Source organism: Camelus ferus, chromosome 34, assembly GCF_009834535.1.
Source record: "Camelus ferus isolate YT-003-E chromosome 34, BCGSAC_Cfer_1.0, whole genome shotgun sequence".
NCBI lineage: Eukaryota > Metazoa > Chordata > Mammalia > Artiodactyla > Camelidae > Camelus > Camelus ferus.
In genome coordinates, this window is record NC_045729.1 from 9,446,346 (window position 1) to 9,472,130 (window position 25,785).

General features: G+C 38.3%; 1 protein-coding gene across 15 annotated transcripts in view; it reads right to left on the minus strand.

Annotated features, from left to right (window-relative positions):
• Positions 1-25,785, minus strand: part of PLEKHA5 (pleckstrin homology domain containing A5) — a 211,408-nt gene that overhangs the window by 89,286 nt on the left and 96,337 nt on the right. Inside the window, exon 1 of one of the 15 annotated variants that reach the window (XM_032473276.1) lies at positions 8,247-8,265. The exons of 13 other annotated variants lie outside the window; for them this stretch is intronic. Coding sequence is in view for 1 of the 2 variants with exons in the window: in XM_032473284.1 (XP_032329175.1) it covers positions 16,053-16,107 (55 nt within the window). In the remaining variant the exon portion in view is untranslated. Of the gene's footprint in view, positions 1-8,246; positions 8,266-15,818; positions 16,108-25,785 lie in introns of those variants that run through there. One more of the 15 variants, XM_032473284.1, reaches the window with a different exon arrangement.

A 25,785-nucleotide genomic window follows, 5' to 3' on the forward strand; every position in this document is an offset into this window, starting at 1 on the left:
TATGATCTTTTAAAGATCTTAGCAACTTTTGAATATGCAAAATGGTATTATTAACTATAGTCACCATGCTATATGTTACATCCCCATGACCTATTTAACACTGGAAGTTTATACCCTTTGATCTCCTTCACCCATTTCACCCCCCACCCCCACATCTGGCAACCATCAACCTGTTCTGTTATCTATAAGCTCTCTCTCTCTTTTTTAAAAGATTCTACGTGTAAGTGAGATCATATAGTATTTATTCTTTCTCTGTCTGACTTGCTTCACTTGGTATAATACCTTCAAGGTCCACCCATGTTGCTGCAAACAGCAAGACTTCCTTCTTTTTAATGGCTCAATAATATTCCACTGTGTTTGTACATCTGTACATACGTATGTATACATACACACATGTATTCCCATTGCCCACACACACACACTACATTTTCCTCATCCATTCATCCACTGATGGACACAGGTTTGTTTCCGTATCTTAGCTATTGTAAATAATGCTGTAATGGACGTGGAGGGGTGGTGCAGGTATCTTTTCAAGGTAGTGGTTTTTTCTTTGGATAAATACACAGAAGTGGAATTGCTGGATCACACGGTAGTTTTCTTTTTAATTTTTTGAGGAACCTCCCTAGTGTTTTCCACAGTGAGCACACCAATTTGTATTTCCACTAAGGTGCACTGAAGGTTCCCTTTTCTCTACGTCCTCACCAACACTTACTGTTTCTTATCTTTTTGATGATAGCCGTTCTCATAGGTATGAGGTGATACCTCATTGTGGTTCTGATCTGCATTTTCCTGATGATTAGTGAGTGATGTTGAGCACATTTTCATGTCCTTGTTGGCCATCTCTATGTCTTCTTTGGAAAATGTCTATTCAGACCCTCTGCCCATTTTTTTAATTGGACTTTTTTCTGCTTTTGAGTTGTATGAGTACTTTATATATATTTTAGATACTACCCCTTATCAGATATATGATTTGCAAATATCTTCTCCCATAGGTAGGTTGCCTCTTCATTTTGTTGATGGTTTCTTCTGTTGTGCAGGAGCTTTATAGTTAGATATAGTCCCATTTGTTTAATTTGGCTTTTGCTACACATTACTTTTGGTGTTTCAGAAAAAAGAAAAAAAAATTTAATGTTTTGGCCATTAATAACAATGTACTGGCTACTTCTTAGCGTTGTAGTTCTCTCACGTGAGAGTACTTGTTTTTGTGGGTTTAAAAAAAAAAACCAAAAGAACCTTTGCTCCATGAGTAACTCCAATGACTGTTTTACTATAAAATCCATTCTGGTTTTTAATATAAGAAATAAATATTGAAATTGCTATTAACATCATCAATAACAGCCAATAATTCTTTTGAGTAATACATTTGACAAAGAGAGGTTTATTAGCTTGTGTTTTATATGTGTATCTGTGGCAGTATGGTTGAAAATTTATCCACTATGCACAAAAAAAAATGTACTTTAGAAAACTCTATCCCATAGAAGAGATTTTGGTTGTCTCTTATTAAATTCAGCTGCAGACCCACTTGTATGAACCACTCAGAATCGTATATTTCCCTTATGGGAGAGAAAGAAAGATTTAATTTAGTCTAAAAAAAATAGGATATCATAGTGGTTTGGCAATCCTTTCTGCAACCCTGGTAACGAAGCCAGTATCATGGCTTGGACTTTGACTGGGGCTCAATCCATAAAAGCTGTCACATACCCACAATGCTCTTGGGTTGGAACAAGGCAGAGAGACGTGAGGACTATGGAAGCATTGTATTTCTCAAGTTTAGGTAGAAAAACACACAGCAAGCAGCTCAGATGTGTACTCAGAACTCTTTTGTTCTCAGAATCCTTCTACTCAAACCAAAAAGAGTCCTGCACATTCTCAGTTTGGCCTTGGTTTCATCGCACTGCCAGACAATTACACTCTTCAGCTTGTTTTAAAATTGAAGAGCTCTTATCAGTGGAAATCATAAAGTCATATCACTCTGAGACTCAAACAGTCTCAAGTTAGGTTTTAAAAACATGTTTATAGCAGTGACTTAGTTATTAAGTGTTATTTTATTTATTAGTTCTTAAACTAATTGTTACTATGGTGGTCCAGAGTAATTTTTAAAATACTGTGAAATGTAAAGTTGATTAATGTTTTATGTAGATTTTCTTTTAATAAAAAAGAGAAAAATGTTATGTTGAAAACTGACCACCACAGTGACTGTCTCTGCAATTTATTTTTAAACTGAAAATATATGCTGGCATGGAAAATTATGCCTATAATTAAAGGCAGTGTTTTAAGAACAAAAGAAAACACTAGAAGTGTCATGCCTTTTCTTGAGAGAAACTGAATTCTCGAGCCTTAGTTGTGTGAAGAAATAACTATTGAGTAAAGCAATCTGAAAGACAAATTTTTTTTTTGCAAAACATGTAAAGTATATATTTCCTTTCCGCACATTTAGCTCTAAATGCCATTTGCCTTTAACTTAGAACTAACTGCTTCCAGACATCCTGCTCAAACCTCAGTGATTCATTTACCCACATCTGCAAACTCTCCTTAAGGTCTTAACCCTTTATCTTCTATCCTTCCTCCTCTCCTCATTTGGAAAATGGATCATCTCAGATTTCTTGGGGGACACAAAGGATTCATCAGGAGTGAGCACCTCAGTGGTCCGCACTCCCAACAATAAATATTAAAATCATCGCCTAAATGGCAACGCCCACTTGGTAACACACTCAGTGCTGCTCACATACTCAGCTGTCACACACTGCACTTGAAACTAGACAGTGAAGCCTCACACAGAGCCTCTGAAGTGTGGATTACCATCTTCACTTTATATGTGAATAACTGGAGACTCACAGCATTTACAAAGTTGTCAGAAGTCACCCGGAGACATGGCCCCCACGGTCCGAGCTGTGTCCTTTTCAGATCCCCCCCTACCCCTGACCCCTTAACAGCTAGCCCTTGCTTGACCCACAAGTCAATGAGACTTTTCAGTTCTGCCCTACGTCTTCTCCCAGGTTTCTGCTCAATGGTACTAACACAACACACTGCAACACAACACCATCCTTTCCTTAGCAGTCCTCCCATCTTCCATGGACCGTGGACCTGCAGCCTCCCTCATCACGCCTCATCTCACCTCCTTCTGTTTCACTGCCTAGCATCATCCAAGACTATTTCTATCTGAAGCACAGTAATGAAACCTTTCCTGATTCCAATTTAATTTTAAACCCAATATTTCTTTTCCATCTTCTTATTCTCTAAGGCTTTACAATCATTTCCCACTCTTAGCTGCTCAGACAACATTACCACAACATAATTATAAATGTAACCTCACATTTCCCTGATTATAGGTACCAAAGAATTTAAGTGCAAGTAACAATTGTAAAGCATGGGTTTTACAAACCCACCAACAGAACTGAAAACGTTGCTTTCCCCAGTGGGAAAATATGAGTATGATGTAACGCTGCAAGTACAAAGCCGAAAGCATTAGTATAGACTAGGAACAAAATAAGGAAAATAAGAAGTTCAAAATATGAGACTCACAAACTCATGTTCTAGCTTTCTGTATTTCCAGACAACTTCTAAATCACCTCCTGAAGAAAACCTTCTTAAATAAAACCACATACTCATGTAGAATCTACAAAATAAACATTTTACAGTTGATTTTAAATAATGTTGGAAGTAATGCAAGAATAATTTAATTAAGACCATGGTAGTTACGAACAAAATGTACCCATCACGTTAATGACTGTTATCCATCCTGAGTGTTATGGGACAGCTACATTTTAGATCACTTAATAAATTCCAATATAAACAAAAATGCCTAAAATAATTTAGATAATTCTCTCACTTGTAAGTCAGTCATTTGAGTGAATCTTAGGAAGCTTTTAAATGGGATGGTTAAATGACATTTTGTGGTTTAAACAGAAATATGGCTCTTAGAATGTACACACTAATTCAACAAAGTAATTTTCTGTCAAACACTCAAGAATCAAATGACATTTCTGGTTGCTACCTAGAAAGCACCCTATGTGAGCAGACAGCTAACGCCATCTCCATCACTGCCTTAGCCCAGGCTCTTACGTCTCCAAGACTCTTAAAAGCATCCAAATCCATTCCCTTTTAATCAGGGTGTCTCCCATTTAGACTGTCCTCACTGAGCCTCAACTTCCTTCTGGTAAATGGGAACCAGAACCAAAACCACCACCACCACAACAAACCTTACCCCACAGGGCTTCTGAAAGGATCAAGTACCCGGTAGCACCAATGAACATTACCTAACAGAGCCCTTCCTAAATATTACCCAAACCTGGATGTGCTCGCAGAGTTAGATTTCCTGAAAAGTAGTAAAATTAGGTCACATCCTTGCTTTTGAAAGTTGTTGGGTCTCCGTCCTACCTTTGACGTGAAATACAATGGTTTGCATACAAACTGCAATTTAACTAATGAGGAACCTGATCATTTGATCTAAGGTTTAAGTTACTATTGAATGATGACTTTAAAATCATTTAACAGAATGAAAGTGATCACAGGGTATGTTTAGTGGTTTTGAAGAATACTTACTTGAAAAATTAGTCACTTGTATAAAAAAAACTATTAATTACAAAAGTCTGATGGCATTTTAAAAGACAACTAAGCAGAACTCCAGCTTTGAAACATGTCCGTCGTCAGAAGTGTTCTTGTCATTTAAAAGCAATAATATGGCATTAAATATATATATAACCTAGAATGTCATTAATTCAGACAACTCCACTACTCCCTAATGAATGCTAATTAGTAATATTTTATTATAACATGCTTTAAACAGAAGTTTACTATCCCACTGGGAAGGACGCAAACAACAAATTAAAAAAAGATGTATTTAAGCACCATCTCTTTTGCTTTTGCGTGTGGTGACACATTACTTTAAAAAGTTAACCTAATTCTTACCAGGGGGTAAAGACGGTGAGAAGGGATAAACTGGGAATTCGAAAATTGCACCTCTTGTGGGGGGATGGAAATGTTAGCTGTCTTGATTGTGGTGGTGGTTTCAGTGGTGTGTCCATCTACCAAAATTCATCAAATTGCACATCTGAAATACGTGCAGTTTACTGTACAGGAACCAAACCAAATAAAGGTGTTAAAAACAAATAAATAAAAATAAAAACATCAAAAATAGTTAATCTAATTCTAACCTACACTTAAATAACCATCCAGTTGTGAATAAAGATCCAATTATGTATGGTAGATCATTCTTCCCAAAAGAATCAAGCTGATAAGATAAATAGCTCAATTCAAATAGAAAAAGAAAAAGAAAAAAAACAGTAGTCATTGAATTTTACTACTCTCATTCACTGTACCGTTTTTAATCATTTTAATATTGCACAATAAATAATTTAAACAATCACTTCAAGAACACAAAGGTAGTTACTAATAAGTAAAATGATACCTCGATAAAACAAAGATTTTGTTAAAAAGTGGTACTTTCTTTCAAATTAGCTGTATTTTTGTGTAACGTAAGTACTTTCATTTATTCAGTATGAGCCAGGCACTGATGACACACAGCCTTAATAATACTCTACACCAACAGACAGGAGGAGTAACCTCACCAAAGCCAAAACGCGAAGGGGAGGCAGGTTAGAGAGTGACCTTGCTTAGGGAGGGAAGGGCAGGAAGGAGTCACAGAAGTGGCTGCCATGTGAACTGAGCCTCCTCGATCAGCAGGAGAACTCAAATGTGGCGAGTTTAGCACAGATTGAAGAGAAAGAGAACATAAATGGGGCTGAAAATCTGGGCTTTGAGTGACAATATATTTATACATAAAAAATGTATTACATAAGTTTTGAAGCAATGTATTTGCTCCACTCTTAGGTTCTCTGTCACTTCAATTTCAAAGCAATAATTTTTTTTAGCTGCAAAGGTCCAAATCATAATGCACTCATATGATGCACACAGTACCTTAATTAAGGCTTGGTTTAGTCAGCAAATAGTTATCCGCAAGTACTGAGAAATTTCTCACTTACAGATGAGGCAGGAGTCAGAGAGAAATCTGACCCAGAAGAGCAGGGCAGGGCCCACTTCCCCCAGCAGAGACCCAGACACAGTGAGCACAGCCGGCCGTGAACTCCAGCGGCCGCCTCAGGCCACTGTGATGGCCATGTTGTACTCTGGAGACATTCCCTTCCAACAGAGTACAAGGCCACGGCACGCTCTTGGTTGGTTAGGTAACTAGCTGGTCTTCGTCATCCCAGTGAAGGTGAAATCTCTCTAATACAAGGAGCAAGATATTCTCATTCATTTAACTTGCTTAACTGAGCCATTTATTTGTGCTCAGATACCCACTAAGCATCGATTATGCACAAGGTTTCATACTGTCCACCACCAGGAAATAAAAATATAGTTCAAGACTATAATGGGCTTAAAGAATCCTGTCCCATCTGAGCTTACTAGGCTAAATTTCGAACTTGAAGAACAATTATACTTCTCTACCAGGCTTCAGTACTGGTGGAAAGAGATCGTTCAAAACATACCTTATTCATTGGAAAACAGACGAGCGCTTCATTCCTAGTGCTTTGGACCTGAGTCAGAGATTTATGTCCATTTCGGGTTACTCCCCTCACCCACCCCGGCTCATCACCCCTTCTTTCTTGCTTTGCCAGATTTAATTCCCTGTTCACACAATAAAGTTTAAGTGGCTTCTCTTCACTTGAACTTTAGTGGCATTCAGGCCTATGACCTCTGATGCCATAATGCCTCAAAAACATCTTTGTTTAAAATGTATACTGAATATATTCCAATTCATCATTACTATAGTAACCTACTGATCAAGTTTAAGATACGGACTATTTGAAAACCATATTAAAGTACTTTAAGTGGATTCAAGATAAATTTTAAAGGTAATAAAAATATGCATGAGTTCTCTATATACTTCCATTTTCTAGCTGTGGGGAAAAAATATGGATCTTGAGTTAAGACCATCAAGTCAAATAAAATGAACTTGAAACCCTACTTCTACATCTTTGGGCTTCTAAATTTAGAAGAAACATAATGCATTAGGAGTCATAACAAGGCAGTTACTGATATCTCTGCACATTTACATATAAAAAGCTGACTTAGATCATTTCCTTTCAATACTTATCTTATTCACATAAAAATATGTACAAATAGTCTTATTCTTTAATTGCTTCAGAAAACTGATGTAAAAATATTTAACATATTTAACATTATTAAGAATTTCTGTAATTCTCTTTTCCTCAACAAGACTTACAAAGTAGAAAGTGACTGAGAAAACTTTGTTTGAAAATTCCTTTAAAAGACCTTGAAATCACAAGGCTGATACTGTACCTGCATGAAAAGAATTATGCCAGAAGTGACAAAATGTAAGACTTTAAAGGCTTCAGTTTATACTATATAAACAATATGACATTTAAACAAGATCATCCATTCACACAAAAACGGTGGGGAAAAATGTGAAATAGCCACACACACACACACACATTACCCAACCTAGCCTACTTCTTAAACTAATGATTTTGAAACAACAAAATCAACTTACATAGTGCAATTCAAGGAGACATGGATTAATATGGCTGATAAGAAATAGATCTTTAAAGGCATGTCGCTAGCCTTTACAATCAAAGGCAGTAGTAACTTAATTACTGTAAATGTCAAAATATTATCTATAATAATCTCCTGACATTAAAATTTAGGTTAATGAGGATTCGTATTTTTGAATCACATTACTGAAATAGCCCAAAATAATTAAAAAATTAAATAAATGTCAGCAGCTCCAGCTAATTGTTAATTAATTTAGACTGGCATTAATATACTTTTAAATAAAAGTATTATGTAGTAAGTACTCTTAGCATCTCCAAAGGAACTTCTGAGAATTATTTATTTAGTTCTCTTTAAGGAAGAAAAGAAAAAAAAATCAAGCTTCTCCTCTGAGTAAGTTAAAAAATAAATGAAAATCTTTAGGCTTTCAGGCCATTTGCAACTACTGTACCTTTAAGTAGCTTCAAGTTAAGGGGAGACCAAGAGGAAGATTACATCTTAAAATGCCCCAGTCATTCGAAAACCTAACGATGTATTCACATTTCTACAACAACACAATACTTCAGTTATAGAGACATTTATAATATGGAAATCCTTTGCACTAGATACTGTTCCTGGCATTAGGGCTACAAAGATTATTTACCACAGGATCACTAACTGAGAAAAAAGGACTACTGCTCATTTAGCCATAAGCTATTTATTATTAATACACAAAAGTAGCAAGAATTACTCACCAGCCTCCATCGAAGTCATGTTCGTAAACAGACATTCGACTACAGGCGAGAAGGATACTGGAATGAAAATCCGACTCAACTCTTTGTCTCTGAGCCGCTCCCACATGAGCACTGTGGGGACTGAGCACCAGGGAGATGCTCTGTGGCTGTCAGGCCCGCCTGCCACTCTGCCCAGCTGCCACCAGACTGACGTCACGCACCAGCATGTCACTGCAGCCGCAAACTGGGGCGGCTTCTCCAGAAGAGTTTGCTGTGATTATGCATGCCTTCCAGCCACAAGAGTAAAGCAGGATTTCAGTTCCCTTAAAGTTGGCATATAGCACAGGGTAAAATACCAACACACGCAGCTGCAAACAGCTCGTGGGGAAAGTGTTCAGTGAGGAATTCTAAATAACCTTAAGCTCTAAATAGGTATTTCCCGTTAAAACTGCAAGCAAACCTATTTAAATGACTCCTTTAAAAGCAATTTTTCCCTTGCTGTTGTTTCCAAAGCTGATAAATACTTATTTCAAAAATTCAGCCAATAAACGGTATAAAGGAAACTGAAATTGCCTGGAGTTACAACACTTAGAAATGGTTAAGAGCTGCTCAGACTCGCTGGTCACTACTATGTCAAGCACACTACGAACTCATCTGAGCCTCATAACCCAAAGATGCAGGAGGTTCTGTAACGATCTCCATTTTCCTGAAGAGAATGAGACACAGTTCGGGAACTTGCCCAGGGTCATAATGCTACTAAGTGACTGAGCAGGACTCAAAACCCAGGCAGGGTATCTCTACCACCCATACATCTGATCACTTAATTCTACTACCCAGCGGTAAAGTAACAGCTGCTGATATTCTGGTGAACATCTTTTTAGACCAGAGTTTATATATATGAACATGTATTTTATTCAATATAAGAAAATCGAACTCTGCTGTTTTGCAACCCACTTTTTTTCTTTCAACAGTATGCCACGGACAGCATTCCATGTCAGAAGTTATAGTCCTAACTTTTCCTTTTTTGATGGCTGGCCATCACAATTACCTAAACCTGATTCCCACTGGACATTTAATTAAAAATTTTTTGTTACAAACAATACGTAATGTATATCACTGGCTAGATATCTTTGTGCTTTTCTGTGTTTAGCGGTGCAGGATAATTCTTAGAAGTGGAATGGACAGGTCAAAGTATGTGCATGTTTTAAACATTTACATGTTTGGTCCTCCAAAAAGAGCTAATAATTTATATTTGTACCATAATGCTTAGATTTCTCCTTTCTCACATCCTGGGTATTGACAATTACTTCTCTTCTCTGCAAATCTAATAGAAAATACAGTTCTCTTGGGATTAACAGATACACACTACCATATATAAAACAGATAAACAACAAGGTCCTACTGTATAGCAAGGGGAACTATATTTAATATCTTCTAAGAACCTATAATGAAAAAAAATCTGAAGAATACAATCACTTTGCTGTATACCAGAAACTAATGCAACACTGAAAATCAACGATACCTCAATTTAAAAAAATATACGTAATATAGCTATTAAAAGGAAGTCTCTACCTACAGGTTGTCTAGATTGGAAATCTGGGTTTTACTTAACCTCTCTAATGCTTAATTCTCACATCAATAAAATGTTTTTAACAATTAAAAAAAAGAAAGAAAATACAGTTCTAATTGTGTGTGTACATGCGTTTTAACCGCAAGTGAGGTTAAAGCTTTCTTCACATGCTCTGCTCACGCAGGAGGTAGTCCAGCCCGTGCGGCCACAGGCACACAGGCTCTGGAGTCAAGAGACCCCAAGTTCAAGCCTAGCTCTTTTTCTCAACAGTTTTCTGACCACAGGCAACTTACTTAGCCTTCCCATGCCTCAATTTCCTTACATGGAAAATCAATGTCATAGTTTAATCCTCATGAGATTTTTGGGCGAATTAAATGAGAAAACCCACATAAGCAACTGAAACAGTGCTTACCACATAATACATGTTTAATTAAATGTTAACTCATACTTAACGGCCGACCGATTGCTTCTGCATTTCATGCCCTTCGTGCAAAATGGTGACTCCTAACAAGAAGATGGATAAACCATTTTCCAAAAAATATTGTAAATATCTTGCTAGAACACTTATGACTAAAAATATTCAGATACTTCAATGTGAGCTGTCTTACAAGTAAATCTAGCATGTGACATAACTGGTGCTATGAAACTGTTATAACGAAAATTAAAAATAGCATTTCAAGTTGAGAAAACAAAACTGTTTCATCATGTAACTTGAAATACAGACAAGCAAGCTGACAGTTTGCTATTACCAGAAGGGTCTGCATATGTTTCAGAAAAGGAGTCATTCATGATCTGTCCCAATTTTTTTTTTTCAAAACGAAGCTTTTGCCAGTCTCAATTAGTCTCAGTTTTAAACCTCTCACACTACGAAGGAAAACAAAACTCATTCTTGAAAACATGGAAGAGAAGTCAACAAAATAACCTGTGTCATAGCTCTAAAAGCAAAGGACAGCCCTTTTCAAACGACACAAGTCATAACAACCTTTAAGCAGAATACATGAAGGTTAAAATGTAGCAAACTTACTGTCCCTAGCCCAAACCAATCTGACCTTGTATTATATAATAAAGTCCTCAGCTGTTCACACTATCAGGATAGTTATAACAAAACACCTCTAAAATGCACTAAGAAGGAAGTTTTATATTCTAGCAGGTCTGGTTTAGGTGTAGTCTGTTGTACACGCGTTGAAATTACCCCACTGAAGGCAGACATTTCTGCAACAGAATTGCAGCATAACGCCTGCGGAATCACAGTGGTATGGTGGTTCTGTATATGGCTGCCAGGAGATAGTAATAATGAAGCAGCAGAGCTCTGTCAAGAGATTGAAAGATTACGAGGAGTAAGAAGAACAAGTCAAGCAAATGCTTCGTTTTATGAAGTTACCAGCAACCTGTGCTATTTCTGTAGGACCTACGAGGCTCAGGTCTCCTGTCCTTCACCCACAGATGACACGACTTCCACAGGGAAAACACTGTGGTCGGAGAAAGAACGTAAAAGAGGAAATAAGGTAAGGTCCGTCCTCTCAAGGCCAGAACAGCCTGGAACTGACAGTTTAATAGGGGAGAGAGAGCTGTAAACAGATCATTATAACATAACCTTATTTGCAGAGCACAGAAGAGGAAGTGGCTAAATGCCTGGGGGAATCTGGAAAAGGCTTAACAAAGTACAGTCAATGACAGCTGACCCAACTATTTCAAGAAGAGATTTCAGTTAGAGGTCGCAGTAGCCGTGAAAGCACAGATTTAAGATACAGTCTAAATTTTACACTTACAAAAGATGCCCAATTAACACAGAAACTTTCATTTAAGGAAAAAAAATGCATAGCAATAGGGCAATTTTCACAAGCACCTTATGAGATGCTGCCCTGCTTTTCCCCAAAGTCAGCGATGGCTAATTTAGCTTTGATTTTGCCGAAACCACATTTTTAGGAAAGGAAGCTGAGGTAGATCATGGATGTATGCCCTATTACAGTGTCAGAGATAATAAACTTCTTAAAATCAGTACAGCATCCTAAATCTCAATTAATCCTGATTCTTTTTTTCATGTATCTCTAAGCTACCAGGCAGGAACCATGCTTCATTAAAAAGCCACAGCAAGGGGGATGGTTATAGCTCAGGGGTAGAGTGCCTGCTTAACGTGCACAGGGTCCTGGGTTCAATCTCCAGTACCTCCATTAAAAAATAAATACAAAACTAAATAAACCTAATTATCTCTCCCCACCCCCTAAAAACCACAGAAAGCCACAGAAGACAGTCCAGTGGGGGCCTCCAAAGTACTTGCCACCAAATGATGTGTTTCAGTGCATTCCTTAGGGCTGGTGGTGATAATGACTGTTGTGATAACTATCATTTTTCAGTTCTCATTGTTACTTCGCTTTTCAGTGGCATTTAAAACTCCTGACCACCCAATTCTTAAAAATTGGCCACTCTTGTCCTTGTCTTCTGTGACCTGGTTCCGTGACCTTCACTTTACAAAACAGGCATAAATCCAAAGAACTCACAGAAATCCACCACCCACCTGTGTCCATAATTTTGTGCCAATTTACTCATCACTAATACCCAAAGCAGAAGCTCTTTTAATGGGTGAGAAACCAGATACACCAATGTCTTTTCCATACTGTGTCTAATGGCGCTGAATAATGCAAAGCACTAAATGTTCCATCACTTGATTACTATTTTCATCTTCCAGGTCATTTAATACAAAATCTCTCAAGCCAGAAAAATACTAGTACAACATCATTTCTTTCTTTTTTTGTTTGTTTGTTTTGGTGGTGGTGGGGTAATTCAGTTTATTTATTTGTTTATTTTAATGGAGGTACTAGGGATTGAACCCAGGACCTTGTGCATGCTAAGCACATGCTTTACCACTGAGCTATGCCCCCCCCCCAACACCCTACTTCTGATTGTGTTTTTTCCAACACTACTGAGCAATTAACTCAATTTTGACACTGCCTACCTGGAGATAATGTCAGGACCCACAGGTTTAAGGCTCAGTCTCACAAGACTGTCCCCACTTTAGACACCAATCACAAGTCCAGGTGGTGACATGTGCTTCTGACCCCCTGGCTATAAACTGGAGGTTCCCACGACCCCCTTCTCAGGTTTGACTGATTAGCTAGAGCAGCTCACAGAACTCACAGAAACATTTACTTACATTTACTAATTTCTTATAAAGAATATTATAAAGGATACAGATAAACAACCAACTGGAGAGGTATACACTTTACAAAGGTAAAGTAAGAATACTCATAGGTTCCTTTTCCTTTCTCCCAAATTTCCAACTTTATTCATCTTGGCATATCAGCCACTATATATCTTCATGACTTAAAGAGAAACATCAAGGTAGCACTAGTTACAAAAGTAAATTAAAACTACAGTTGGCCCTCAGTATCCATGGGATTTTGGTTTCAGAACCCCCCCCCCCACCTTGTACCAAAATCACAGATGCTCAAGTCCCTTTTATAAGATGGTGTAGTATTTGCATGTAATCTACATACACAGCCTCCAGCATGTTTTAGGGGGGGGGTAATTAGGTTTGTTTGTTTGTTTGTTTATTTATTTATTTATTATTTTTAATGGAGGTACTGAGGGTTGAACCCAGGACCTCATGCATGCTAAGCACGCACTCTACCACTGAGCTATACCCTTCCCTGTCTCCAGCATACTTTAAATCATCTCTAGATTACTTATAATACCCAACATTGTAAATGCTATGTACAATAGGCAAATTCAAGCTTTGCTCTTTGGAACCTTCTGGAATTTTTTTCTCCTAATATTTCCGATCCACAGTTAGTTGATGTGTAACCCTCAGATAGGAAGGACTAACTATACTTCAAAAATATGGTGTCTTCCACATCCTCATTATCTTCTGTTAAAAGGTGGCAATCAGGCAAAGAGTGAATCAAGTCACAGCCACTAAACAGGCAAAGAGTGAATCAAGTCACAGCCACTAAACACTCATACCCAAGGATAGCATGAGATAGATTCTAAATGCCCCATGAACTTACTGCACGGGTAACCACTACACCAACTGAAGTTTAGTGCAGAAACAAATAATATGTCACCAAGGAAGACAATCACTGTGAGTGCTGGAGTTATCCCCACTTGACACAATGTAACAGTTCAGATATTCTCAATTTACTACCCCCAGAATGTTCAAGGGTTGTTCCACACTATCAGCTAAATTCTATTAGACCTAAAATTTCATAACACAGCAAACCCTTGGAAAAAATAATCAGAAGAGCCGAATGATTTAAGAATCAGATTAATCCACAAACACCTGCTTAGAAAGGAACCAATTATAATGACAAAGCTCTCTATACCACTAGTCTTCTTCCCTAGGGAATGGTAGCTACTAAATATACTTGCTTACTAACAGGACTCAGAACCTTCTACTTTGAAAATATTCAGTTCTCAGGTCATTGAGGAACAAGCTGGCCCACAAGTCCAGTTTAATAAGATACTGACTTAGCCATTTTACATTCCCTTTAATTTACTTCTAATCCTTTCTAAATTCTACTTTTTGTGTGAGATTGGTAGCCATGACTTCCTCCTCATGAACAACTCTGTCATAATTTGTGTATCTCACCAATTTATACTATTTTGGTCCATCTCAAACGTTACCTCCTCAGAGAGATATCCCCTAGTCTCTCTCACTCAGGGAGCTGCAGAACTACGTATTAGGAACAATTAGCATGACCACCAAAATCTGCAGTCATACATGCCCAATCTCAAAGAATCTGCCAGTAGGGATGTATGTAAACGATTCTGCAAAATAAACAGAACGTATATACCCTAATAAATATACACATTTATAAAACCAAATGCAAATGAAAGTGAGAGAGACAGTCTGAAAGGCAACAATGATCTGGGCATTAAAACTGATGTTCTTTTTTCCCTTCCCCTACTATCAAATGACATCTCAGCTTCAGAGCTATAAGTGAAAAGTCTGGTTGTATCCATATCTCCTTTGACTACATGAACTTTCAAACTATCTCTGGGTGCTTTCACTTGATAGGGAAAAAATGGATTCTGCTTAGCCAATTTTTTAATAGGCTCTGGAATCTTTAATTACATTTTAACACTAACTAGTACAATTCTAGAAAAATTCCAGGTCAAAGTGTGTGTGTGTACAACAAATGTAGTATGAAAACTTTACTCCTTCTGTACTTCAATGCGCAATGGTAACTAATATAAAATTAGATTTGGAAATACTTGTGCTTTATAAAAGAAATCTTAAATTCTAGCATGATAAAAATAGACTCAAGAACACACTGGTGAATATGAAATAGGAAAACAACAACCAAGCTATATGAGTAAGAAACAAATACAAATTTAGATCTAATCTCCCTCCCTGCCTGGGTCCTAGCTTCAACTCTGAATGAATAGACATTTTTGAAAAGTTTGTGACTTATGTTCTACCTGTATATAGACTGATTTTCATTCTAAAAGAAATCACAAAATCTAACTGGATTTCCAGAGAGTCTGATTTACCAACAAAACATCTATTATTCAAGTATTAAGTCCATTCTACACTCAGATCATCTGCCTAGAAGAGACATGGTCTGTTTTTGATGCAGGAACAGAGTCAAACATATGGCAGTGTCACTACTTTCATTATCATCAAAAAACAGGCCTCAAAGAGACTTACATATAATGGCTGCTTTGTGTGTTGGCTTTATTTACTCAGTAAGAAACTCTCGCTTCCTCTCTTGTAAGGAGGCAAGAAAACATGAGTGTTTTAAAAAGTTTTACTACCGTGAAACAGGACAGAATAAATTATGGAGACTCATAATTGAAACACAACCTGGGGACCAAAGAGTCTTTCATATCTACACCTGACTCAAGTCCTCATAAGTCATCCTTTTCTCACCATAATATTACATAACAGACACAATCAGGTGATCTTGCAGCATCAACTCCAATCAAGACCATTTGCCTGTCAAAGCCAAGTTTTACTGAGGTCTGAGTATTCCTCCTTAAAATGAAAAAAACAAAACAGGTTTAAACTTGCTGCACTTCTACACTCACATGTATGGCTCTGGATGGGTAATTTGTTTTTACATCTCATTTGTATAAATTCCTTGGCCTGCAAGTTTTTTTCTTGTTTTAAATGAAAATACCTTAATTTTGCAAGTTTACTGGAAATGTTATACATACTGCTGCCTAGTGTTAAAAAAGAAAAATCAGACAAACTTGGGTTGAGATTTAATTTTCTTGGCTACTATTAACAGATTTAAAAAAATTCATTCAACAAATATTTATCGAGGATGTTGCTTCTCCTGAATAAGCATTTGCTTGGGCTCCGTGGGAGAACTAAAAAAAGAAAGAAAAAGAAATGAAATGCCCAAATTAGTTGTGGGTAAATAAGGACACAACTAAAATACGAGAATATGAAATGCTACAGCACAAATGGATTCTGGAACCAGACTGCCTAGGTCAGAATCTTAGATCTGGCCTTAGGGAAACTCCTGTACCTCTCTGTACCTCAGTTCTTCATCTCTAAAGTGGGTATAACAATAGTATCTTGCTCACAGAGTTGTTATAAGGATTAAATGAATGCAAACATTAAAGCCTAATTTACAACACTATTTGACACATATTCAGAGCTCATTAAGCTATAATAATCACTGTTCTGAAAAGCATGTGGATCAAAAAAGCAGAGCATAAACCCAGAGAGGATGGGTAGAATCTGGAGAGCAGAAAATAGGAAAGTCATGATGAAAAAATACTGTAGTAAAAATGAGATGATCAGTTTGGCTTCGTTATAATGCAGTGGTTAGAAGGGTGAGTGAAGGGCAGGGTTGAAGGTTGTGAACAGTGGACAAAGGAGCCTGGCTGTTACAAGGTGGGCCACGGAAAGCTGCTAAGGAGAGGAGATAAAGATCAAAGGAGATCAGTGGGGGGAAGGTATATCTCAGTGGTAGAGTGTGTGCTTATGGCATGCACAAGGTTTTTGGTTCAACACCCAGTAGTTTTATTTTTAAAAAAGGAAAGAAGGAAATGAGATTTGATAGCAAGTTGACTCAGTTCATATTACTGTTCAGATTTTGAGTGAAAACTTGCAATGAACTCTCAACACAGCCAACCTCCAGTAAGTGCTGCTGTGGCGGAGACTGGGCACCGCCACCCACTGCCCGCTCTCCCTCTCTAGCTTCCTTCATTCAGGCCAGCAATGCACCCAGCTGAAAAAGGACTCCCTTTCCTGACTTAACACTGCATGTAAGTGAGGCCACATGAACGAGATACAGCCAATGAGATGTAAGGAAGTGTCACGTGGGACCCCTGGAAAGGATGCTTTAAGGGAGCTGACTCAGCTAGGAAAGGAATACTTTTGCTCTTCTGATTTTATTCCTCTTGGTCATAATGACAGCCACTCTGGGCCATGAAGCAGCCTTGAGAAAGGAAGTCTCAGGCTAAGATGAGGAAGCAGGAAAATGACTCTAGGGCCCTGATTCCAGTCCTAGAAGGCCTGTTGATAAACGACTCTGTTTAACTACTCTTTAGCAGGTCACTCTTATCAGAGCCAAATAGATTTTCCAATTAACACAGCTAATTACTAAATGTTAGTACAACTCATTACAACTAAATTAATATAACAACAGTGTCCCTAAATTCAGGGATCTATGTAGTTCAGTCACCCTCCCTGGACTACCTTAATTTCAAAGACGCCCGGGTTCCTTCCTGTATTCCCTAGTACCTGGCTAGGAGCTTGCTACAAAGCAGGCGTTCATCAGAGGGAGCTCCAGGGTGCTGAAGCTGCGGGGATGGGGCCTGGGACCTGCTGGCAGCACTGATCCCGCGCTGCAAAGGGAGATCTGACAGGACGCGCCAAACACCAGTGAGAAGCCACAGAAACCCTGCAGGGTTAAGAGCTCCTCCTTCTAAACCCTACAGCCACTCCCGAGAGCCTTCTACAGATTTAATACACTTTAATTTCCCTTCTTGCCTGAATGTTTGACTTCGATTTCTATGACAAAAGAGTTCTGAGTAAGATAATGTATTTAGGAAAAAGTGGTTTACAAAGTATTCAAAACAGAACAGGAAAGAAACAGAACAAAAAATTCCTTTTCTCAAATTATAAAATATTTGCCATCTCTAAATAAAGCTGCTAAATAAACAGTGCAGAGAGAACAAAGGACAAATTTAAAAACTGTCACATATATTTCGTATCTTTGACAATCACTGTTTCAGTATAAACTTAGCTTCTGAAATGTGAAATTCAAATAGTTTTTTAAATTACCAGCAGAAAAAGGGCAGCAGTACTTAGACTTTAAAGTACTGAGAAATTTAGACGCTTGACTTAGGTCAGTGGTTCCTAAACTCAAATACTGGTTGCCTCAGAACTGGTTCAAAACACACATTTCCAAACCAAACCCCAGGAGGTTCTGACTCAGCAGGTTCGGGCCTGGTATTATGTTCTAGGCCACAAACCTACTTTCCGGGGAAAATAGGCTTGCGTAGCTGATATGCACATGTGAACAAAACTAGGGAGTATTTCTACTCGTTTCTTCCCATCTTTATCTATAATTTATATGATGGACTATAGTTACCTCAACTGTAAGTGGAACGAGTTTCAAGAAAATGTCTCAGCTCTTTTCTATCTACAAAATTCCTGAACTTTACATGTAGGAATTGCGAAGTATAATCAACAGTCCTCCCCCACCCCATTTTATCAAAATGTTGTCTGTCTTTCGTCTGGTATGAGGCAGGATGCTTTTAGTAACAGAATGCCCAGTTAAAAAGTGGCTCAAACGATGAAGAGTTTAGTACCTCACGTGGCAAGAAGAGCCTGGCAGGGGGGTCTCTGGGGTGACAAATTCAGAGGCTCAGGTGGTGGCCGCCCCAGGCTCCTCTAACTTCTCTCTCCTGGGCCACAACCGCCACTGCAGCTCCAGGTATTGTGTTCTTAACGGTAACGAAGGGAACGAATTCCTGTCTTAGGTTCCTTTTTTTAAGAAATTGAAGAAAAGGTTCACAGTTCTTCAGCTTAAACCAATTACCACTGCAAGGCACAGGACTCACTCCCTAAGAATTATTATGATATATACCCTGGGGCTTTGGACTTTCGCCTTCCAGAACGCAGGGAAGAAACCACCACTAGAACAGCGTCTGGACTCTTCCAATAGGAAGGAAGGTGGAGGGAAGTATGGGCAGCAGTGTATTAGGCACCAACTGGGGTCCATCACATTCTCAGACAGACTAATAAACCATGCTTAAACCAATCAAAATGCAATTCAGCATGGAGAAGCCAGTTCAGTGCGTTAAATGACTGGAAAACATTAGCAATGAGCAACAAAAGGAAGGCTATGCTGTCAACAGAAAAAGAAACAAAAGATGTACCCAACTGGAAACTGGAAGGATAGAAACCCACTCCTTATGCAATAAAATGACTGTCAATCAAATCAAAGACATCTTGAAAATTACTAGTCAGGAATGTGTTCCTGCTCTAAACAATCTGCATGTCCATTATTCTCTGATTCCGAGGTGAGCTAAATGTGTCAACAGTTATTCACACATTAGACACGAAAGATAAAATAAGAAAGGAATAGATATATTAATTTAAATAACAACAAACGCAGTTCTTAAACCCTGTTCTTAAAAGTTTTGTTCAGAGGCCTGAGGACCAGAGGCACTAGTGGCGTAACAAATCATAGATACTCGAACACAAACTTCAGCAGTGGGTCACTTTCATAGGCTTCCTTTGAAATTTTTCAAAAAACAATATAGACCAGTGTTATCTGACCAAAAATAAAACATCCCGACTATTTAGAATTTCACCTGGAAGCCCCAGAGTCAGTTCAGGATCCCAGTGTAAATACGTAGTATTGGCAGGAATGCAAAAGCGCAGTTGCTATGGAGAACAGCTGAGTGATCCCTCAAATGACTAAACACAGAATTACCATAGGACCTAGCAATTCAACTCCTCGGTACAGTACCCCACAGAACTGCAAACTGATACTTGTACACACATACTCCTAGCAGCACTGCTCCCAAAAGCCAAAAGGCAGAAACAATCCAGATGTCCATCAACGGGTGATAAGTAAACAAAACGTAGCATTTGCACACAACGGAATAGATTATTCCGCCACAATAGAGGAAGAAGTACTGACAGACACTCTAGCATGGCTCAACCTCGAAACCACTACGCTATGTGAAGGAAGGCAGATGCAAAAGATCACATATTGTATGATTCCATTTATAAGAAATACTCAGATAACATAAATCCATAGAGACAGATACCTGATTAGCCAGGGACTGGGGGAGAGGGGAAAACCAGGAGTGACTGCTTAATGGGCACAGGGTTTCCTTTGGGGTGATGAAACTGTTTTGGAACTAGCGAGACGTGATGGTTGCCTACCATTGAGAATATATACTAAGTGTCACTGATTTGCACACCTTAAAATGGCTCATTTTATGCTCTGAATTTTACAGCCATTAAAAAATAACTGATGTAGCTGTAATATGAAATATGTAAATATCTGGAGGAAGCCGTGCATTGGAATGTAGTCAATCCTGGTCAAAGTATTTCAACTTGCTTTAATACAGTACAGCATTCTGCAATTCTTCCTTTGACTGGATATAATCTGGGATCTTCTTCATTACCTCTAATATTCAAAGATTTCAAATGTAACTCTACATACTGAAATTCAGATTAATTCCACAATTCAAATGGTATTGCCCATCCAGCTCGTTCTAGAAAAAGATAAATTAAAAAGCATTCTGATCTAAATCACAAATGAAAGAAATCCTAATTGTCTACTGTTACGGAGAGACGTAGGGAAATTTCTTGGTAGTTTAGAACCCTCTGACATCACTTTATAAGGCTGTTTTTGCTTCTCAAGAGAAAGACGGGATAAACAGATTGTTTGTTACTGCTGTTGTTTTAACAGCAAGGTTCTGCAAGGATCAGAGGGGTCCTTCCAAGAGGGCAGGCCACACAGCAGTACATAACATGGGAAAAGAACAAGCCATGCTTGCAATTCTGCATTAAAATTCCACAAGTTCTGGAATTAAAACTCCATCTTTGTCTAGAAATGTTACGTGTTTGCAAGTGTTTTAGGTGTGGTAAGCAGGTTTTGCGCTGCTCTGGAACTTCTGCCCCAGGAAAAGTCATGAAAGGGGCGGCTCACTTCTCCCCTGCAGAGCGGGAGCTGGCTGGGCTCCTGGAGGCGGGCAGCAGGCACCCCTCTCCCAGCGGGCAGCATCTCTCAAGGTGAGCAACACCAGCGGTTCTGGGGCCATGAAATTTTCAGATATTAAGATCCTTACCCCTGAGGGAAACAACTAGAATGAGTCGTACAGGCAGTAGCCTGGTACTTCACCTCGAGGGAATTAAGAGATGGCAAAAACCCTTTTCACCAGTGTCTGTCCCGTATTGTCTTAGAACTGCTGTCCCACTATGGTGGAGAGAGGAGTGACTCCAATTCTGACAGATTCTAATACATTTATAAAATACAAAGCACACACATCCCACAAGTTAATGACACAAATTTTACTTTTAAAATATACATGTATTTTAAAGCCACATAATATGGAAGCCTTATCATATTAACTTTATTTTATCAGAATACTGATCACTGAAAATGCGTTAAGTGGTAATAGTCACTAAGGTAAACTGTCTAAAATTCCATAAGTTAGCTGTATTTATTTAGGAATATTTCATGCAATTCTAAAACTGAAGAGTATTTCAGTTTACATACAGTTTTTGGCAACAAATTCTTTCCTAAGAAACTTCATATGAAACTGTCTGGTTATAAAGAAGGTAATATTCCTTGGGGTGATGTTTTACCAAGAAATAAGTCTAAAGGTGGACAACTGGCTTCTCTACCAAATAAGAGCACCATCCACTGACAATATGGGCAAGTGAGAAACGGAGTTAATGGTAGGTTTCTGCCCAGAAAAAAAAAAAAAAAAAAAGCCGAGTTCAATTCAAGCCAGAGTTCCCCAACTTCAATCATTCCTGGACACTTTGAGATTCTTCCATATCTGAGTATCACGTGTACTGTTAACAGTATTTGAGAGTTATTCACAAAGAAAAGGCAACTTTAAAGAGTCTCATCCTGAGCAGAATCTGCAAAAACAAAAGTTTTATCCACTAGCTGTATTTTTCTAACATGCCATAAATATTAATATGAGAACATTTCATTCAGTACTACCTTGCTACACTGTAATTAACTTTAAAACTCTTCAATATAAAAAGTGGAGGAAGGCAGGCTGGTTAATATATTAAATATGCTATCATGACTCCACATCCAGGGGAACTAAGATGACCATTACACAAGCACTTCGAACATCACCCTCTAAATCTGCATCCAAGGGCTCGGTAATTAGCATAAGAGATGTTGGAAATACTTTTTTCATGGTGAAAGAGGGATGTTCAAATATGTGGATGCCTAGAAGGTCTTTGCCTAAAAAGGAAACAAGAATTTGGCTACCCCCGTGACCAAACACCTTTGGAGTAGTGGCCCAGGAGAGAATTTCATTTGGGTCTTTCTTCCTCAGTAAAGGATTCTGCTACCCAAACTCTTCAAGTTAGCTGGTCCCTCTGACAGAACACTGTTACATTTGGAGCAAAACTTTCTTGTAAGGTGCTTGCTGGAATGCCTAAGACGGACACAGGGTAGGTCTTAACCATTCTTACACAAAGGAGTAGGTTAAATGACGGTTTTTGTACCTAACGTGCTGGTAGTGTGCGTAGCAGAGTTCAGCCCAGGACTTGCTTTCAAGCACTAACACAACTGGGAGCAAGGCGGCAGGGACGGAAACACGCGCGGGTCACATCTACCTGGAACTGTCAGAGGCCACCGCTACTCACCAGAAGAATGAACAAAGGCAAATGCCCAAATTGGCTTAGCTCACAAATCACGTTGTATATTACCAGTGACATGTGAGCCATGCTTTGAGAAATGCACAGTAGTTGAAGGAAACAAAAAAATTTCACTCACATCTAATATTCTCCCTGCCCCAGTAAAACAGTAAGTATTTAGGAACATCTTATGGACTAGGTGAGATGACTCACAGCGCAAAAATTCAGGCCAAAGCAAACTGGCAGCCCAATTCCCCAAAGCGTGGTGTCCAGTGACATGAGCACCACTAGGAGGGCACAGAGGCTCCCCCACCCCTACCGTATGATGCTTCACCCAACTGCACATATTTACAGTGTCCGCCTGGCTCTCTGGCATTGGGGCTTGTCAGCCCAGAGTTAGAGTGGCAAACAAACCAAAACCAAAAACAAACAAACAAAAAAACCCTGATGTACTTACATTTCCAAAAACATGTATGTGTATACTTCTGGGTCTGACTCATGCATGTATCTTCCCTGGCACTGACTTTCCACCTCCCTTTCTTGTGTATTATTAATTTATTGTCTCCTTGTTACAAGCCTTTTCAAGTTCTTCATGGGAAGGGGCGGGTTATGAATTGATGGAAGTTTCCAGCGCCCGAACCAGCTCTTCACTGATCCACTATTTCAATCAACATTCACTGAGTGTGCTCGGCAGTAGGGGGTGTTGAGTGTAAAGGGAGCACGTGTACAAGCGTGCTCTGTAATCTCTAAAGCTGAGAATGAACAAATCCTTAAATTCGGTACTGCTTCATTTTCCAAAGACACTTCTGTCAAGATTTCTGTCAAGTACAGAAATATTTGGTGTACATAACAGATAAATTGTAGGCACTGATTACAAAATGAACACAAACATGCCTGGACCCAATTCATCTGTAACTCTGGAAAAATTAAAAAGTGCATCTTTGTCTGAGGATTGTACCCTATAATCTCAAAGAGAGCTGGACAGGTAAAAGAATATTTTTTATTAACTAAAATCCACAGTTTATTCAGATTCCCTTAGTTTTTACCTAATGTCACCTTTCTGTTTCAGGATCCCATCCAGGGTACCATGTTATGTTTAGTCGGCATGTCCCTAGGCTCCTCTTGGCTGTTGACAGTTTCTCAGAGTTCCCTGGTTTTTTCCTGACCTTTGAGAATAAAGTGTTCATGTCCAGTGTCTTTTGTCTTTAGATGCCACTCATTTCCAAAGTCACTTTGGTTAGCATCTTTCTGCCCCATACCCTCCAGTAAGGCTGTGTCATAACTTGTAACAGTTAGCTTCTTTTGGCACAGTATGCATTCTGTCCTGGTATTCCTTGACCTCCTAAATGATTTTTAGAATTTTCATACAGTTTGGTTTCACTCTTTGTGCCATCAAGTTCAATAGGTTTTGTCAGGCAACCGCAGTGACAGTATCACACAGAACAGTTTCAGCACCCTAAAAACCCCCTGGGTTCAACTCTTCCCTCCTTTCCCTCCAAACCCCTGATCCTTTTACTGACTCTACAGTTTTGCCTTTTCCACCACATCTATGGCAATTATACAGTTAGTAGACTCTTTAGGCTGGCTTTTTTCACTTTGCAATATGTATTCAAGATCCACCTATGTCTTTTTGTGGCTTGTCCATTTCTTTTTACTGTTGAATCATACTCCATTATTTATGGATGTACTGATCTGTTTATTCATTCACCTATTAAAGGATGTCATCTTGGCCGCTTCCAGTTTTGGCAATTATGAATAAAATGGCTATAAACATTCATGTGCAGGTTTTTGTGTGGACATACATTTTCAATTCGTTTGGGTAAATACCAAGAAGAATGATTGCAGAATCGTATGGTAAGACTGTTTAGCTTCGTAAGAGACTCTCAAACTGTCTTCCAATTTTGCATTCCCACCAGCAATTAGTAAGAGTTCCTGTTGCTCCACAACATTACCAGCAAATGGTACTGTCAGTTTTTTGGATTTCAGCCATTCTAATAGGTGTGCAGTGTTATCTCATCATCATTTAAGTTGCAATTCCCCAATGACAAATGTGTTGAGCATCTTTTTATGTACTTATTGGCCATCTGTATATTTTCTTTGGCAAGGTGTCTGCTCAGATCATCTTTTGCTCATATTTTAATTGGGTTGTTTGTTTTCTTACTGTGGACTAAAGATCTTTTTAATGAAAGAATTATTTTTTGGTTCAGATTTACATAATTTACTAGAGAATAGATTATAAATCAATCATTATTTCATCTAGGTCATCAAAAATGGAACCAGTAAACTATTTGAGCCTTTTTTTTTCTTCTTTCTTTCTTTTTTTAAAAAGAAGCATATGAAATGAAATCAACCTCAAATGTCACAATCTCTTATGGAGAAATAATTAAAGAAATTAAGGTACATTCACAAACAGTGTACTACAGAGCTTTTAACACATTCATTATAGATTCTGAGCACTTTTTGGCTTTATAAAAGATATAGGGCTATATTGTTTAAAATATGAGCCATGTTATGGCATAGCTTGCCCACTGCCAGGGCTTTGGCAAAAACATCTAAGCTCCACTTCAATACCTCAGTCAAGCTTAATCATGCAGATTGCAAGTCGGCTGACTGATCATTTTTCTCAAGCGGTACTGGGCATTTTACCTGGAGATGCGGCTAGTAACAATTTAAAGCAAATTAACTTCTCTATTTTCTGGAGAAATTACAACTGCATTTAAGAGTCAATGTGATAAAAGCATTCAACCACTGGTTTTAAAAAAATTTTACTGAAGAGATTTTTGACTTTCTCTTTGTGTGAATTTGTTTTTTGAGGAAAGGAAAAAAAAAAACACCTCTGGCAAGCATATGTATTAATTGCTCTTCCACTGTGTTTGACACAATCAGAAATAAAGGTGTTTGTACTGTTTCCATTTTTTAGTGACTCTCCCCTTCCATAGCCACCAAAACCAATTGTATAAGACATGGTATTAGACGTTTTTCCCTGAATGACAGCAGAAACTCAGGCTGTTCATCAGGTTGAAGGTCATTTTTCCCTCTGAAAAAATTCATAGGAAAAAAAATTTACCTAAAGCCTAAAACCAGAAAGAATTTAATTGTATTTTTTAAATATAAGGATATGTAAAAGATTACATTAGTTTGCTTTTTAAATACGAGTAAGTGACCTATAAGCATTCACTACTGAG